Here is a 14,336-nt window from a genome sequence, read left to right as displayed (position 1 = left end):
AGTTCATGGTGACATAACCCTAACCATAAGTGGAATTTTCCTCCAATGGGATTTTCCCATGTATTTTACCAAGAAACATAGATAGGGCAGGCTGGAAAAGTCGTGTCCTAACCATACCCAAGCACTCTGAATTTGTTCATGATGTGCATTTTGCTCTATGAGTTCGTGGTGATCTAACCCTAAGTGGAATTTTCCTCCAATGGGATTTTTCCATGTATTTTACCAAGAAACATAGATAGGACAGGCTGGAAAAATCAGTGTCCTCCTAACCATACCCAAGCACTCTGAATTTGTTGGCAATGTCCATTTTGCTCTATGAGTTCATGGTGATCTAACCCTAGCCCTAAGTAGAATTTTCCTCCAATGGAATTTTCCCATGTGTTTTACCACGAAAGATAGATAGGGCAGGCTAGAAAAGTCAATGCCTTACCCAAGCACTCCGAATTTGTTGGCAATGTCCATTTTGCTCTCCGAGTTCATGGTGACATAACCCTAACCACTAGGGCATGGAACTAATAGGGATGACAAAGAGGTTCTTAAAGATTTAGCTTGATTGCTTTCTTTTCATACTGTACAGAGGTGGTGCTAAAATATAAGAGTAATTATTTTCTTTCTTGGTTTTGCAGCAATATGTCCTTATTCCTGGAGAAGTATAGTGTATACTTCCAGGACATATAAATGATAATCCAATAAAATATTATGGGACATTTAATCTGTTCCTGAAATCACTTTCTGTGCTGATCTATTAAGAAGCATTTGCATTAATGATGCTGTTGCTTTTGAGATCTTCGGTTAAGCAATTGTGTTTGTGGCTCTTTACATTACATGCTGTAAAGCTCCATGCATGTTTCTAAAGGAGGATCCAGGTGGGTGGGGGCCACGGAGCAGGTTGAGTTGGACCTTCTGCTCTTTGCAGGTATCCAACATCCCTGCCAGATGACCGTCCGACTTATGCTTGAAGCCATCCAAGAAAGATAACCCTGCTCTCTTGGCAGGATCGGTTCTGCTGCCATATGACTTAGTTGTTAGGGACTCTTTTAAATGTTCCTTTGGGTATTGCTGTATGCCAAGGCTCTTTGTGATAGAATTTAGCAATAGAATGGGCCAAGGGCAATTTGCTGTTATATGTTCATGCCCATTTTCATTAGGCATTAAAATATTCTCGCAACAGAATAGGTTTAGATTATACAGCCATCTATGGGAATCAATCAAAACTGCATCTGTGTATGATAGGCTGTGTTGTAATTTAATCTAAATTGCTGAAATACTTGTTAAAGGAATCCAGTTGGATTGCCTAAATTGCTGAAACCAATCCATTATAGAACTCCTTTGAGACAAGGGCTGGCTCAAAGTTATGAACATGCTTAGCTGAGAGTCTGTTCACATCCACTTTCCTTTTTTAACCATTGCCCTCTACTAGGGAGCAACACATTTCTGGGATAGAATATAATTGCTAGTGTGCATTGGAATAGATCTGTGGGCTCTTTGGGGGAGCATGTATATACTCTGTGTGGGTTACAAATTGTCTGAGACAAACGAAGGATGGAGTTTCTCTGCAGCCTTCCTACCTCAGTCAAGCTTTTCTGTGCCATGTGTTGCTCTCTTTATGGCCAAGAAAATTCCCCAGGACTGCAGCTTAAGGCAGAGGTGGCCTATTTATGTGAACATATATGTGCTGAGGATTCTAGCTGTTAAGGAGCTGCTTATAATGCATAATACTCCTACGCTGATCATTTTAAATTTTATTTGTACTCCATTTGTCCTTCAGTGAACATTATCCTCTTCCTCCCATTTTTTCCCCAAACAAGAAATCTCTGGGCTGGGCTGTGGGGTAGTGTGACTGGCCCAAACTCTTCAGGGGTCTCCGATGGTCAAGGGGAGACCGGAGGCTGGGTCTCCCGCTCCTGCTTCAGCATTTTAAACACTGTACCACTGTGTATCTCTCATCTTCAGAGTTTAATTTTGGAAAGTTCATATTTCAAGTAAAAAAAAAATCATTGGTTAAATTTTAAAAAAACTTTCTGGTAACTTCTAGAATTTTACAGTGATAGCTGCCTATAAATGAAATAAAGTATTAGGCTCTGAATATCCAGTTAGAGACGACTGGAAAAGCTGAATTTATTATTAGTAAATAGAACAGAGTTTAAAAGAATTTACAAATATAAAAATACTTTATTAGTTTAAATCTAAAAAGCCAATATGTTTCCCGTCTACCTGTGGTGCAACCTTAGGCAAAGAGACTACGAGATTGGGAAAAGCTGAAGCAGCAGCTCCAGAGGGAGCTGAGGGAGAGGTGCAGCCCACCAGCCTCTCCTCTCATTCTATTAAAACAAAAGGATCAGCTGGCCCAGGGGTGTCCTAAGTGCTTTGGAGTTCAAAACAAAGAAAAAGGCGGGGTTGGGATTAGCAGGAGTCTAATGTCCTTTTAAGTGAAGTTCAGATTTTTACATTCCTAACCAAATGGATTCCTTCTTGTGTTGTCATGACAAAACCACCCTGGGGTAAATCTGAAAGAGCCTTTCAGAGGAGCCTGGCTGTCTTAATATGTACCCACCCCATTTTGCTGTCTGAGATGGTTCAGTCCTGCTTTGCATACATTATTTGTTCCAAAGTACATCCATATGTGCTTCCCTCACCCCCGAAGAGCTGCTGTATTTCATCGGGCAGATTTGACATCTCGGATGGGCACCAGGCCGGGGGCTGTAGTAGTGCAGTGTCCCAGGCGGGAATGTATTGCGCATACCCAATGCCTGGAATGAGCAGCACCTCTCTGATGTATTACTACGCTGGGAAAACGGTGAGGTTTTCTTTCTTTTGTTCGGAGTCTCCACATTCTCCCGGGTCACTCAGAAGGTCGGCTCAGCCAGCCAGCCACGTGGTCTGCGGGCATGAACTGGAGCCCTTTCAGCCGCGTTCTTTAGGGTAGGGTGGGTTTTCTGACAGGTCTGCCATTGATTCAAAGATGCCATTCAGATGCCAGTTAAATACTGCGTGCTTCAAGACGTGTGCAGTATTTTCCAGGTACTTGCCTTAAAATCGTTGGGCATTCCATGCCTGGGGTCACTACAAACCTTATATCTTCCTCATGGGTCCCCAGGGACAGGTGAACTGGTAAGGTGGCTAGGTTAGCTGGTACCCCCCTCCCCTGCTATGGACCCATCTAACTGGCCAAAGCAGATTGGTTACTTTAGTCTCCTCACCGGAATGCCCAAATTCCCCACTAGCGTCGGGCTAATGAGGCAGCGGGTGCAGCCAGAGTCTATTAAGGCTTTCACTTTGACAGCTTTGGGCCTTGAGCGAACTAATATAGTCACTGTCTTGAGGATGGGTGGAATGGATCCACTTACCAGGGTTTTGCCCTCTGAGGTGTCCACCGCCCCTGCGGTGAAGGCCGGAGTTCCCTCCCATTCCTTGGCAGGGGTTGGGGACTCTACAGCCTCTATCCCCCTCATGGTGCTCTTTTGGTTTGGCTGGGGACTTTCCTGATTTCCTGGCCAGTGATGGGTCTGATTTGTGCTGAGGGGCTCTTGAGCGGCATTCTGCGGTGCGGTGGCCCTCTTTCCCGCATTTGAAACAGCCCGTTGATTTCTTAGCCGTAGCTGCTGGTTTCACTGGCTCACGCGTCTGCTCGGGAGGCAGACGGGCCCATGGTTTTCCTTGGCAGTGCCTCTTCAGTAGGTCTATCTCCACCTCCTCTGCCAGGATGTACCAGTCATTGAGGTGGTGTGGGTCCCCTTGAGGCAGGCAAGCATCATACAGGTCGTAGTTTAGCCCGTCTTTGAAATGGCTAAGGAGGATATCTTCCGGCCAGTTCAGCTTGTTGGCAATGGCCCGGAATTCTTGTGTATATTCAGCCACCGGCCATCTGCCCTGCCTCACCGTTTTGATTCTTTCACGGGCCTTACGATCAGCCAAGGGGTCCTCAAATCGCCTTCTCAAGGATGACATGAACCAGTTGAAGTCGTTGAGTTCTGGGGCATCGGAGTCATGCAGGTTCACCACCCAGTCTGCTGCCGGTCCGTCCAGGGTGGATTGCACGATGCGGATGCGGGCTTTGTCGTTGGGGATGTCCTGTCCGTATTCTTCCATATAACTGAGGACTTGAGATAGGAAAAATCCCAAGTGTGGCGGCTCCACCCTGAATTTCGCTTCCAGAGGCGGGAGTCTTTGAATGGATCGGTGCCTTCACCGCTGCCGGTATTGCCCCCCATCCTGATCCCTATTTGGGGGTCGGCGGGGGGTGTGTGCTGCCGAGATGGTAGCTCTGGGTTCAGCAGACGCCCCCGGTGCTACAGGTTCCGGATCCGCTCCACTGTCTCCAGCTGCAGCTCCAGGCGTCGTTGCGGCTGTGGGACTCAGGTTTCTCCCCCCTTAGAGAGCCAAGGTTTTTTTTCATCAGGTCAATAGCTTTCTCTAGGATCCAATCTGAGTGTGGTGCATAACTCCCGTCCTCCCTGCTGGCGTGCAGGGAATTCTCTATCTCTTGCTTCCATTCGGGTTGGTGGCTGCCCCATCTCAGGGTTACTTTCCTCGATGCCTTTTCCCACTCGCTTTTCCTTCCAACACCCATCGACCACCGTGGTTTGTGGTCGCGCGTCTCCACCACCTCTTCCCCGGAGGAATATGACGCTTCAGCTCCCAATAGTTGGTGGGATTTTGGTTGGGGGGAAAGCTCCCTTTCCATGGGGCTTCCCTCCTACCCTGCCTCGTCACTAGACATTGGTGTTTTTTTGTTTTTTTTTTTGCAAAGTCCCCCGGTAAGGTTCTTCCTTCCAGGTTGACTTTTAATGCAGATCCCGTCTAATGTCAGAACCCACTTCAGCCCACATCTTAAGAAAGAAGGGACTCTTAGAGAACAAAATTTTCCCAGCAGGAACTTTTACTAAGAAATAGGAGATAGCAGGCATAATAGACAGGATCTGAGGAATCCCCTCACAGATTGATATTTTTAAAGTGTCCCCAAGCAAACCCCACCCCACAGTTCATTCGGTCAGTTCTGGATCAGCCAAGCTCCGGGTGATAATCCCATCGTGGGAGAGGAGAGAGAACAGTCCGTTTGCAGCAGGATCATTTCCACCCCCCTCATACTTCATTTGGAGAAACAAACCAGATTCCAGAGAGTTTCATTCCTCCCTTTTCCACCCTCTTTCATAGTTGCCGGTAAGATGAGAGGGAATGCCTAGTGAGAAAGCAGTTGATTATATTGTGATGGAAATAAACAAAGGTTCCATTTAAGGGAGGAAGTGAAAGCCATAAAACTCCATGCCTGTTCCCTCTCCCCCTTGGGATGGCAGAATCCAGGGAGATTTCGGGTTAACTCAGAGGAGATAGTTAGAAATGAAATATAAATGGATTCTGACACAGAGCTACAACTAAGAATTCAAGGGTCTCTGTTAAGTTTAGATGACGCAAAGCAAAAGTGGCTCCTGACTGCTAAGAGTTGGAAGCCTATGGAGAAGGCCCGGTTGCCTAAGGTCTCCCCTCGGCTTCCCCTTTACCCTCAGCAGCTCAAGCAGAGACCTCTCCCGTGTCTGCGACCGGGTTGGAGGGGCCCGGAGGAACCATCCCTGCCCACTGTGTTCCAGGAGCTCTTCATCTCTTCTCACCTCCAAATTGCTCGATATGAAAAGAAGGGGTTTTTTTAAAAAAAATTGTTGAACAAAGGATTCACACACAAATGCATGTAGAAACACAATACATTCACCAAGGGCACGATTGCCCTGGTATTTGCCTATCTATAACGGATACCCAAGGAATTTTTTGCAGGCCTCCTTGAAAGACTGGCTAAACTAAGCAGGTGGTTACATTTCTCAGTGGTGAGTCGAGAGGAGAACAAAGATGCAGAAGAAATGCAGAAGAGCCACGTCTGAACACAAAGAAAGTTGCTGTGCACTGGACTTGGGTTTCTGCTCAGCCTGGGTCTGTAATGTGCTGGCAAATATCTCTCCATGCTGAAACTCCAAAATACCCTCTTGGTTGAATTGTGACTTCACTAAGCAGGGAACTGGCTATTTACAGACTGCTTAATCTTACCATCTCAGTCAGCCTTTTCTTCTTTTACATTTTTGTTTGTAACAACAAAATAAAACCTGTGATCAACCAGGGAAGGGGGAAAAACTGACAATCATCTGCAGGTGATCAAATGACTTGAGAGAGCCGGTTTTAATTTGTGTGCGGTTCTCACTGTAACAAAGGAAACTTTTTGTTTTAGAATTGGCAGACTTTCCCAATATCTGGACTGAATGAAGTCTGAGACCACATCACTTGTGTTTTGCCACAAAAATTCTTTGATCTTCAAAATCCAGACTGAAAAAAGTGCAGCTTGAAATTGCTGCTTGAGGGGGAGGGTTGTAGACTCTGCTTAAAAACATGGTGCAACTATCAACTCCACCGGAGCCTATTCTGCTGCTCTTTTCTATCCTTTTCTGTAAAAAAACAGAGCTGTCAGGCTTTTGTTGCACAGAGGTTTCCCCTCTTTTTTGTTCAGAATATAGCAGAAGAATCTCAGGGCTATCTCTAAGAACAGTGGGTCTCTCCCTCTCACTCACTCACACAAACACACACATAGCCCTCAGATACAACAGCACTGAAAAGTGACTTAGGACCATTTTCATGTTTATAACCGTTGCTGCATCCCCATGGTCACATGATCAAAATTTGGACACTAGGCAACTGGCTCGAATTTATGATTGTTGCAATGTACTGTGGTCCCCTTTTGTGATCTTCTGACAAAGTCAATGGGGAAGCCAGAGTCACTTAACCATGTTACTAATTTAACACCTGCAGCGAGTCACTTAACAACTGTGACAGGAAAGTAAAACTGGGCAAGAATAACTTCAATGTCTTGCTCGACAACAGAAGCTTTGGGCTCAATTGTGGTTGCTAGTTGAGGGCTACCTGAACCAGTGTATTTCTACCCTAATGTAGGATGTGTTGGTCCCTATTGAAAGTCTTTATTATTGGCTTTCTGCCAAGATCATCTGTCTTTCTTCCTGTTATTGTAAATTTCAGTAATTGTTTTAAACCAGGGGTGTCAAACTGTCAGCCCACAGGCCAGATGCATCACACCAAAACAGTGCCCACCCCATTGCTAGCAATGGGGGAAAAGTCATGATATGTTGCGACATGTCACGTGACATCGCGAGTTTGACATCCACAAAAGGGTCTTGTGCTTGCTGAGCAGAGTCAGCCCTTTAGCTTTTGTCCTGCCTGCTGGAATCGGCATCCCAAGAGAGAGGAAGAAGGCCCCCCCCCAAAGCATCTGCAGTTTGAGACTTGTGACTTCCTATTCAGCTGTGCTTCTCTCCTTTTAAGCTCTACTTGATTATGACTGGATCCTTTCAGCCGTTGTATATTTGTCCTTTTCTCCCTTTCATTTCATGGATTTAGGTCTACGCACCTTCTAATTCAGATGACTTCAATAGAGAATCTCCAAGTTATCCATCTCCTAAACCATCAAGCAGTATGTTTGCTAGCACTTTCTTGTTACAAGGTAAGAAAGTTTTTTGATGATAAGTTTAAATTAGATACGAGAGAAAAGGAATAAATAGCATTAGTAACCAAATAAAGAGAGTATAATTTATTTTGTTCATGCTGTCAAGTATCATGAGATTCATAGGATGTGAATTGGTAATAGCAGTTTAGAGGCATATCTTAAAGTAGACCTGATTAGCATTTTTTTTCTTGGGCACTTAAAACAGAAGTCGGGCTTTCATTGATGACCTCGCTCCTCTATCCCTTATGGAATGACTGCAGCACCAGCATCATTCTTCCCAGGGGCTAAAGGAGCTCATCTTGGCAGTCTTGACTTTTCTGGACTCTTAGAGCCTGCATCTTAGCCACAATGTTCTCAAGGAGGTGAGCATAAAACAAAGAACACTGTTAGGTAAAACAAAATTAAAAGAGTACTGGCAAGCTACAATTGCAGCTCTGTTGTACCAATGAGGTTTACAGTGGTTACTTGTTTCTATCTGAATCAAGTAGATTTCTTGTGCCAGTTACATATCCTCTAGAAAAAGTTGCTTCTTTTACTGCAATAAATTGTCACTACAACTAAAAGCAGGGATGTTGTATAATTAATGCAGAATCTCTTGTCAGTCCAGATCAAGCTAAAAAGGCTAATCTGAAAATTTGTTTGCCGGGACACATACCAGTGTCAGATCCTTCACTAGTTCTCACAGTTACACAATATGCTGTTCTGCACAGCTTTTGTGTGCTTGGGATTCAGTTATCCTTGGCTAGTGGATAGGCCTCAGACAATTCACTGGCAATAAATACCTGGAGTGTTCTTTTGATTTCTGTTTGACTTTCTCCGGGAAATGCTGTTTTGCTGTGCAAGACCCAGAAACCAAGAAAGTGAAGTTATAAAACAAGTTAGACTTAAAATGGTTAGACAGTAATATATCAAGGTTCCTTTCCTCTTTCAAGGGTTGAAGCCAGTACAGTGGCTGCAGACAGAGCCACCTTGTACACTTGGAGCAGGTGCTTCCCAGGTTCAAGGCTGGGGAAAAAGAGCCCCAAGCTCACTGAGTTGAAAGGGTTAAGAATCACACGCCGGGGCAGCTGATCTGTGGGGCTGGGTTTTGCAGCAGGCAGCTCTTCTGCATGTTCATCCTTTCTGACCCCAATTAGCAAGCCTGTGGAGGTCCTGCTCTTTGCCTGTTCCTAAATGGAGGGGTGAGTTTCTGAAGAGTAGAAATTGATAGCTATGCCTGACCAGAAGCCTCAGGTCTCCTGTCTTCTATTTTCATCCAACAATAAAGATGGGACCCACATTGCTTCTGAACTTTGGAGCCCCTCCAATGGAGTGAGCCAGTCAGGTTATGGTGGAATGCTGGAAAGTCCTTCTCACCTGTTGCCCTCCAGTAGTTACGGCAGCCGACATCCTCACGAGCGTCTGGTAAGGTGGTGGTAGTGCTGGTGGTGGTAAGGACAGCAATGCCCTGTGTCCCTGTGGAATCAGCTAAAGTGGTGGCCGTGGGAAAAATCAGTAAGCGGTTTCAGTGGCCTCCTTGATGTTTTGGGAAGTCTGTGTATATAACACATTCTTTCCTTTGTCTTCTTAAATTTGTACCCATTATGGTGGATACAGAGAGGCTGACAAATTCCTCTGGATCACAGCAAACTCACCACTCTGGGTGTGGTTCATGGTTCTCAGGAAGTTCATCTTCCAAACCAGGAGAGTTTCTGGTCTTCAGGCACGGCATGGCATGAGCCGGCTGTGCAGAAATTCAGATTTGTAGGAAGAGAGTTGCTTCAGAGCTTGCTTGTTCTCTAGACGTAGTGTCTGTTGACACCTCAATTTAATAACGTATGAATATAAAAAGTAAAGACTTGTTAGAACGTATTTTATATAGTGTTTGATAACTACTTATATTTTCCTTGCCAGTCAAGTTTACCAGAAGGTAAATCAGAAGGAGCTCTCTAAAATTGTGAATCAGCAGCAGAATCAATTTCTGCAGATACACATGATGGCCACTACAATGAAAAAAATCTAGTTGCATATTTGTCCTACAGTTGCATAATTCAAGTAGATTTTAAAAAGGAACTTCTTTTTATCACATTAAATATTATTCCATGTTTACAATGCAATGCACTATCAAGGATTGAAAATAAAACTATATAATCCGACCCATTTGCAGTATGCTTACATCAAAGAATTAATAAAGCTCAATTATTGTACTACACAAGGTTGTTGCAGCTCATCTGTGGGAGGCTTTTGTAAAGAGTTGACTTTGAGAAGGGTCACTTTGGGCCTTGGCTTCATATTTCACTAATGAGATTGGATGAGTATGGAGCTTCTCCTGCACTCCTTTCGTCCATCTGGTTGCCCATTCCATTTGAGCCCGCTACACTAAGAATTGTAAAAATAAGTTTTAGAATTTGTTATCAGAATTCATGCTTTAGTTTCCTGAAGTGTTACGAATTTCAGTTATTACCAATACCTTTAGCAGCATCTGGAGAATGGCAGGACAGATGATGGAGAAGGAGAGTTTCCCATCATCTCCAAACTGCTCCACCTCCTTCATTCAGTTGGCATTGACCTTAATGCCTAAAAATAAAATCTCACATTCAGAAGTGATTATGGATTATTGAGGCAAGGTGTCTTTCTGCCCTTCGCTTGCTTCACGCACTCTGGTTTAGCCGGATGACCATTGTGCTCTTTTTAAGAGTTTGGGGCTACTTTGAATTTTGCTAATATGAAATTGCCACTCTTGTTCCCTTCTTGCACTGTGATTCCATTTCTCCTTTTTCCTAGAACTGTCCTCCTCATTCAGACTCACCAACAGAAGGAAGCACCAGCCTTCCCCCAATGTCCAGCTTCCACCGGGGCAGTAGCAGTAATTCCTTATATGCTGCCACCGCCACCACCACCACCTCTCATACTCCACCAGTCAATGGCTCGGATACCAGTGTGCTTGGTAAAAAATCATCCATAAAAATTATAGCTAATTTAGTCACAGTTAAGTTGTAATAATATAATTATCTGCTAAAACTGTAAAAAAGGATTTGTCATCTGGCAAGACTGGGTCACAAAGCTGGTGTGATGGATCTTAGATGGCATTGTGTGTTGATCTGGACATTATTTATGCACTGCTCCAAAATAAATATGTGACAATTTTTTAAAAAAGTGATTGGACCAGAATCATTTGTCTTTGAGCATAACTGAAATATGGTTATAACTTCTATTCAGGAAGAACATATATTTACCTAACGAGCGAGCACCAATTTTCCCCCAAATTCCAGATTTATTGATCTAATTGAGGTGACATTTCAGCTTATTCATGGATTTGGTGCGCTTTGTGCATTCTGATTGATGATTCTGAAGTTCTTTTCATGATTTCTTACAAAGATATTTTTTTAAAAAAAACTGAGGGTTCATCAGTGACGAACTCTTGTTGTCTTAAGCAGTGTGCTTTGGGTTGTTTTAACTTAACTGTTCCAAACCGCTAAATTATTTGTGCAAATGTGATTCTGAAATGCTGTACGATGCTTACCCAGCATGATGGGACCAATGTGGTAAATCCTGGACTAAATAGTTGGTTAGGCAGATGAGTTTTCCTTGCTTGAACAGTACTGATCAGATCACCCCAGCAGCTTCATTTTCATTCTGATTGGTACTGATGGGCTGGCAGGGAGCTAAACTGGGTCTGTAGACAGAGAAGAACACGTTCACATACACAGGGAAGCATGCAAGTGGCTTGCCTTCTCAGAAAAACATCAATAAAGAGGGAACATGTCTCTTGTCATTGGATCATTATGTCCAAGTGGCTGAAGAGGCGATTTGGAAGAAAAAGATGTTTGGCCTGAAGACCTTTGAAAATAGAAACGTATTTATCTAGCCTAGCATTCTCCTCCCACAGTGGCCATTCATTAGGAAGCCCATACCTGGGATGTTGAGTTTGCCTAAATTAATCCACCTTCTCTTTCATAAACTGCTCTAGCCAGATCTGGCATTCAGACCTAAAGTTCCTTCTGTTTTCCATAGATTTTGGACATGCCACTACCAATCTTCTAATCTCCCTAACCTGAAGGGTACAGCAGAACTTGGGCGTTTGAAGGGCTCTTGGCTTCTTTATAGGCAGAACTAAGATTCACAGAGAAACTGCAAGGTTGATGTCCTCACCGAGGTCAGAGTTTCTGCTTCTGCCATTGCCAGGTGGCTCAGAGGGAGAACGCCTCAAGGTCTTACCCCTTCCAGGCCAGGGGTAAGACTTCTCTAAAGGACATCCAAGTCCATTCCTCGTAGCATGTAGTCCTTTTAGTTACTCTGCCGTGGAAGTTCAGGCTGTTTTAGACTGAGGTCTCCTGCATTGCTTGGGGATTGCAGTAAATTAGCTGTGAGGCCTTGGCACATTGACATACATTTTTAAAGCCTGATAATGCTGCCTTTGAAGAGGTTGCAGATGAGTATGAGTAAGACCTATTGTAGAGACTGAGTGTATTTTAAATGCCAAATATTTCTAGGACCGAGGCGGGGGTGAAAGTTTGGGTTTGCATTTTAATTCTTGACCATAATAAGACTGGGATAGGGCAGCCCATTTACCTAGGTCCCTAAAGTGGAGAATGATCCATGGCCTGGCTGAAAATGGGTTAGAACAGGTGAGCACACTGGAGGTTAGTGCTTTCCCTTTCCCCAAGTTCTGGAATTCCATGGGACGGGAGAAATACAGTTCTATATAAACCGATTCAGGGGATGCTTTGGGGCTCTGCGGTTGACTGTAGTTGGGAAAGTTTGCTTCCCAGCACTCTTGAAGGAAACCCCTTCCCTTGCCTGTAATTGAGAGGATGCGCTTTGCCCAGAATGAAGGCCCCTTTGAGAACAGCAGGGCCAAGGTAACTCCCAGTTTCCCTTCTTGATGGCGCTCTTCCTCCTCCCTCCATTTTGCTCTCTTAAGTACTGGCCATCTGCACCACCTCAGTATTGTGTTGCCTTTTTCTTTACAGTTCATAGAGGGAATCCTGGTGGAAGTTCACAGACTGGGGACACCCTTGGAAAAGCTTTGGCCTCAGTAAGTAATCGTATGTGGAGCAATCCTAGGAAGGATCCAAACTCCATATGCAAATTCTTGCCTTTCGGATTGCCTCAAGTAGATGTCGGTGAGCAAATGCAGAATGCATCTAGAGGGGTCTGTGGCCAGGCAACCCGTGTGCCTTGGATTTGAGAGGGGCATTTACTTGAATTTGTGGTTGATGTTCTAAAGTTCATTTACACCTAAAGCTCCACTCAGGCACATTATATGCAGGCACGACAGCAAAACTTGTCTTCTTGGAAGAGAAAGATTGCTAGTTAAGATTATGGAGCGGTTGGGCTGTCTTCTTCTCCTCTCTCCCCCCCCCCCAATAGGCAGAGGAGCATGCGGACAGAGGGGAATGCACAGGCATAGCAACAGAAAACAAAATGCAAGACCCAAAGCAAAAGACAACTTGATTAAATAATTATGTGCTATATATTTCCAAATATTGTCTGGGGAGCTCTCCTATTCAGGGTTGTTTCTTTAATGCCATTTATATTTTAAGCCATGACCCTTGAAATATTCCACTTTAGATCTACAACTGGGGGTGGCTAGTAAAACGTAGTAGTAAAACGTAGCACCCAGGAAAACTGTTTATTGTGCAGAGATTAAGAAATAAATTCCTCTTGAGAAATACATTCTATAATTAACTGCATGGCAGAGAGGATGGTTGAGTGATGCAGCTACCTTGCCTGAAATAGCTTTGCCCTAAAGTTTTATTTTATTTTATTTTATTTTATTACATTTATATACCGCCCTTTCCCTGAGGACTCAGGGCGGTTTACAGGGAATTAAAAACCACAATACAAAAGTTAAAACCAGTTTAAAAAAGATTAAACTTAACCCTGTGCAAATAAAACCCCAGTTAAAATAAATTAATCCTCAGCCTGGGCCAGAGAGCTCAAAGAGCCAGGTCTTCAGGCCCCGGCGGAATGAACGGAGGTCGGGGGCAGTCCTCAGCTCCACTGGCAGCTGGTTCCAGAGGGCAGGCGCCCCCACTGAGAAGGCCCTATCCCTGGGCGTTACCCGTCGGCAATCTCTTACCGGTGGGACCCTGAGCAGACCCTCCCTGTGGGAGCGCACTGGACGAAGGGCACTTGATGCTGGCAGCAGGTGTTCCCTCAAATACCCCGGACCCAAGCCATGTAGGGCTTTATAGGTAATGACCAGCACCTTGAATTTCACCCGGAGGACAACCGGAAGCCAATGCAGCTCGCGGAGTAGAGGTGTTACATGGGAGTATCGGGAGACCCCCATTACAACTCGCGCGGCCGCATTCTGCACCAGTTGAAGCCTCCGAGTGGTCCTCAAGGGCAGCCCCATCTAGAGAGCGTTGCAGTAGTCCAAATGGGAGGTCACGAGCGCATGAGTAACTGTGCGTATGGCATCTCGGTCCAGATAGGGACGCAACTGGCGCACCAGGCGAACCTGGGCAAAAGCCCTCCTGGTCACGGCTCCTATGTGGTCTTCAAAATTGAGTCGTGAATCCAGGAGGACGCCCAAGTTGCGAGCCCTATCAACGGGGGGTAACACCTCACCCCCCATCGTTAGAGATGGAATAATCTGGTTGACCCGAGATGCCGATATGCACAGCCACTCAGTCTTGGCGGGATTGAGACGAAGCCTGTTTCTCCCCATCCAGACCTGGACCGCCTCCAGGCACCGGGACATCACGGCGAGGGCATCACTGGGTTGGTTCGGCGTGGAAAGAAAAAGTTGGGTATCATCAGCGTACTGATGATACCCCACCCCGAAACCACGAATGATCTCGCCCAGCGGCTTCATATAGATGTTGAACAGGAGGGGCGAGAGAACCGACCC

At 45.0% G+C, this 14,336-nt stretch overlaps 1 protein-coding gene across 10 annotated transcripts in view; it reads left to right on the top strand.

Moving 5' to 3' along the window:
• TCF12 (transcription factor 12) overlaps positions 1–14,336 on the top strand; it is a 65,096-nt gene that overhangs the window by 33,001 nt on the left and 17,759 nt on the right. For all 10 annotated transcript variants that reach the window (XR_014027659.1, XM_081337130.1, XM_081337133.1 and 7 more), the window contains 4 exons: positions 7,390–7,492; positions 8,763–8,899; positions 10,259–10,421; positions 12,448–12,512. Coding sequence is in view for 9 of the 10 variants with exons in the window: in XM_081337130.1 (XP_081193256.1) it covers positions 7,390–7,492; positions 8,763–8,899; positions 10,259–10,421; positions 12,448–12,512 (468 nt within the window). In the remaining variant the exon portion in view is untranslated. The remainder of the gene's footprint in view (positions 1–7,389; positions 7,493–8,762; positions 8,900–10,258; positions 10,422–12,447; positions 12,513–14,336) is intronic.

The sequence above is a fragment of the Vipera berus genome (genome assembly GCF_964194415.1).
Source record: "Vipera berus genome assembly, chromosome: 12".
Taxonomy (NCBI): domain Eukaryota; kingdom Metazoa; phylum Chordata; class Lepidosauria; order Squamata; family Viperidae; genus Vipera; species Vipera berus.
The sequence above is the reverse complement of the archived record's forward strand: the minus strand, read 5'-3'. Positions and strand labels throughout refer to the sequence as shown.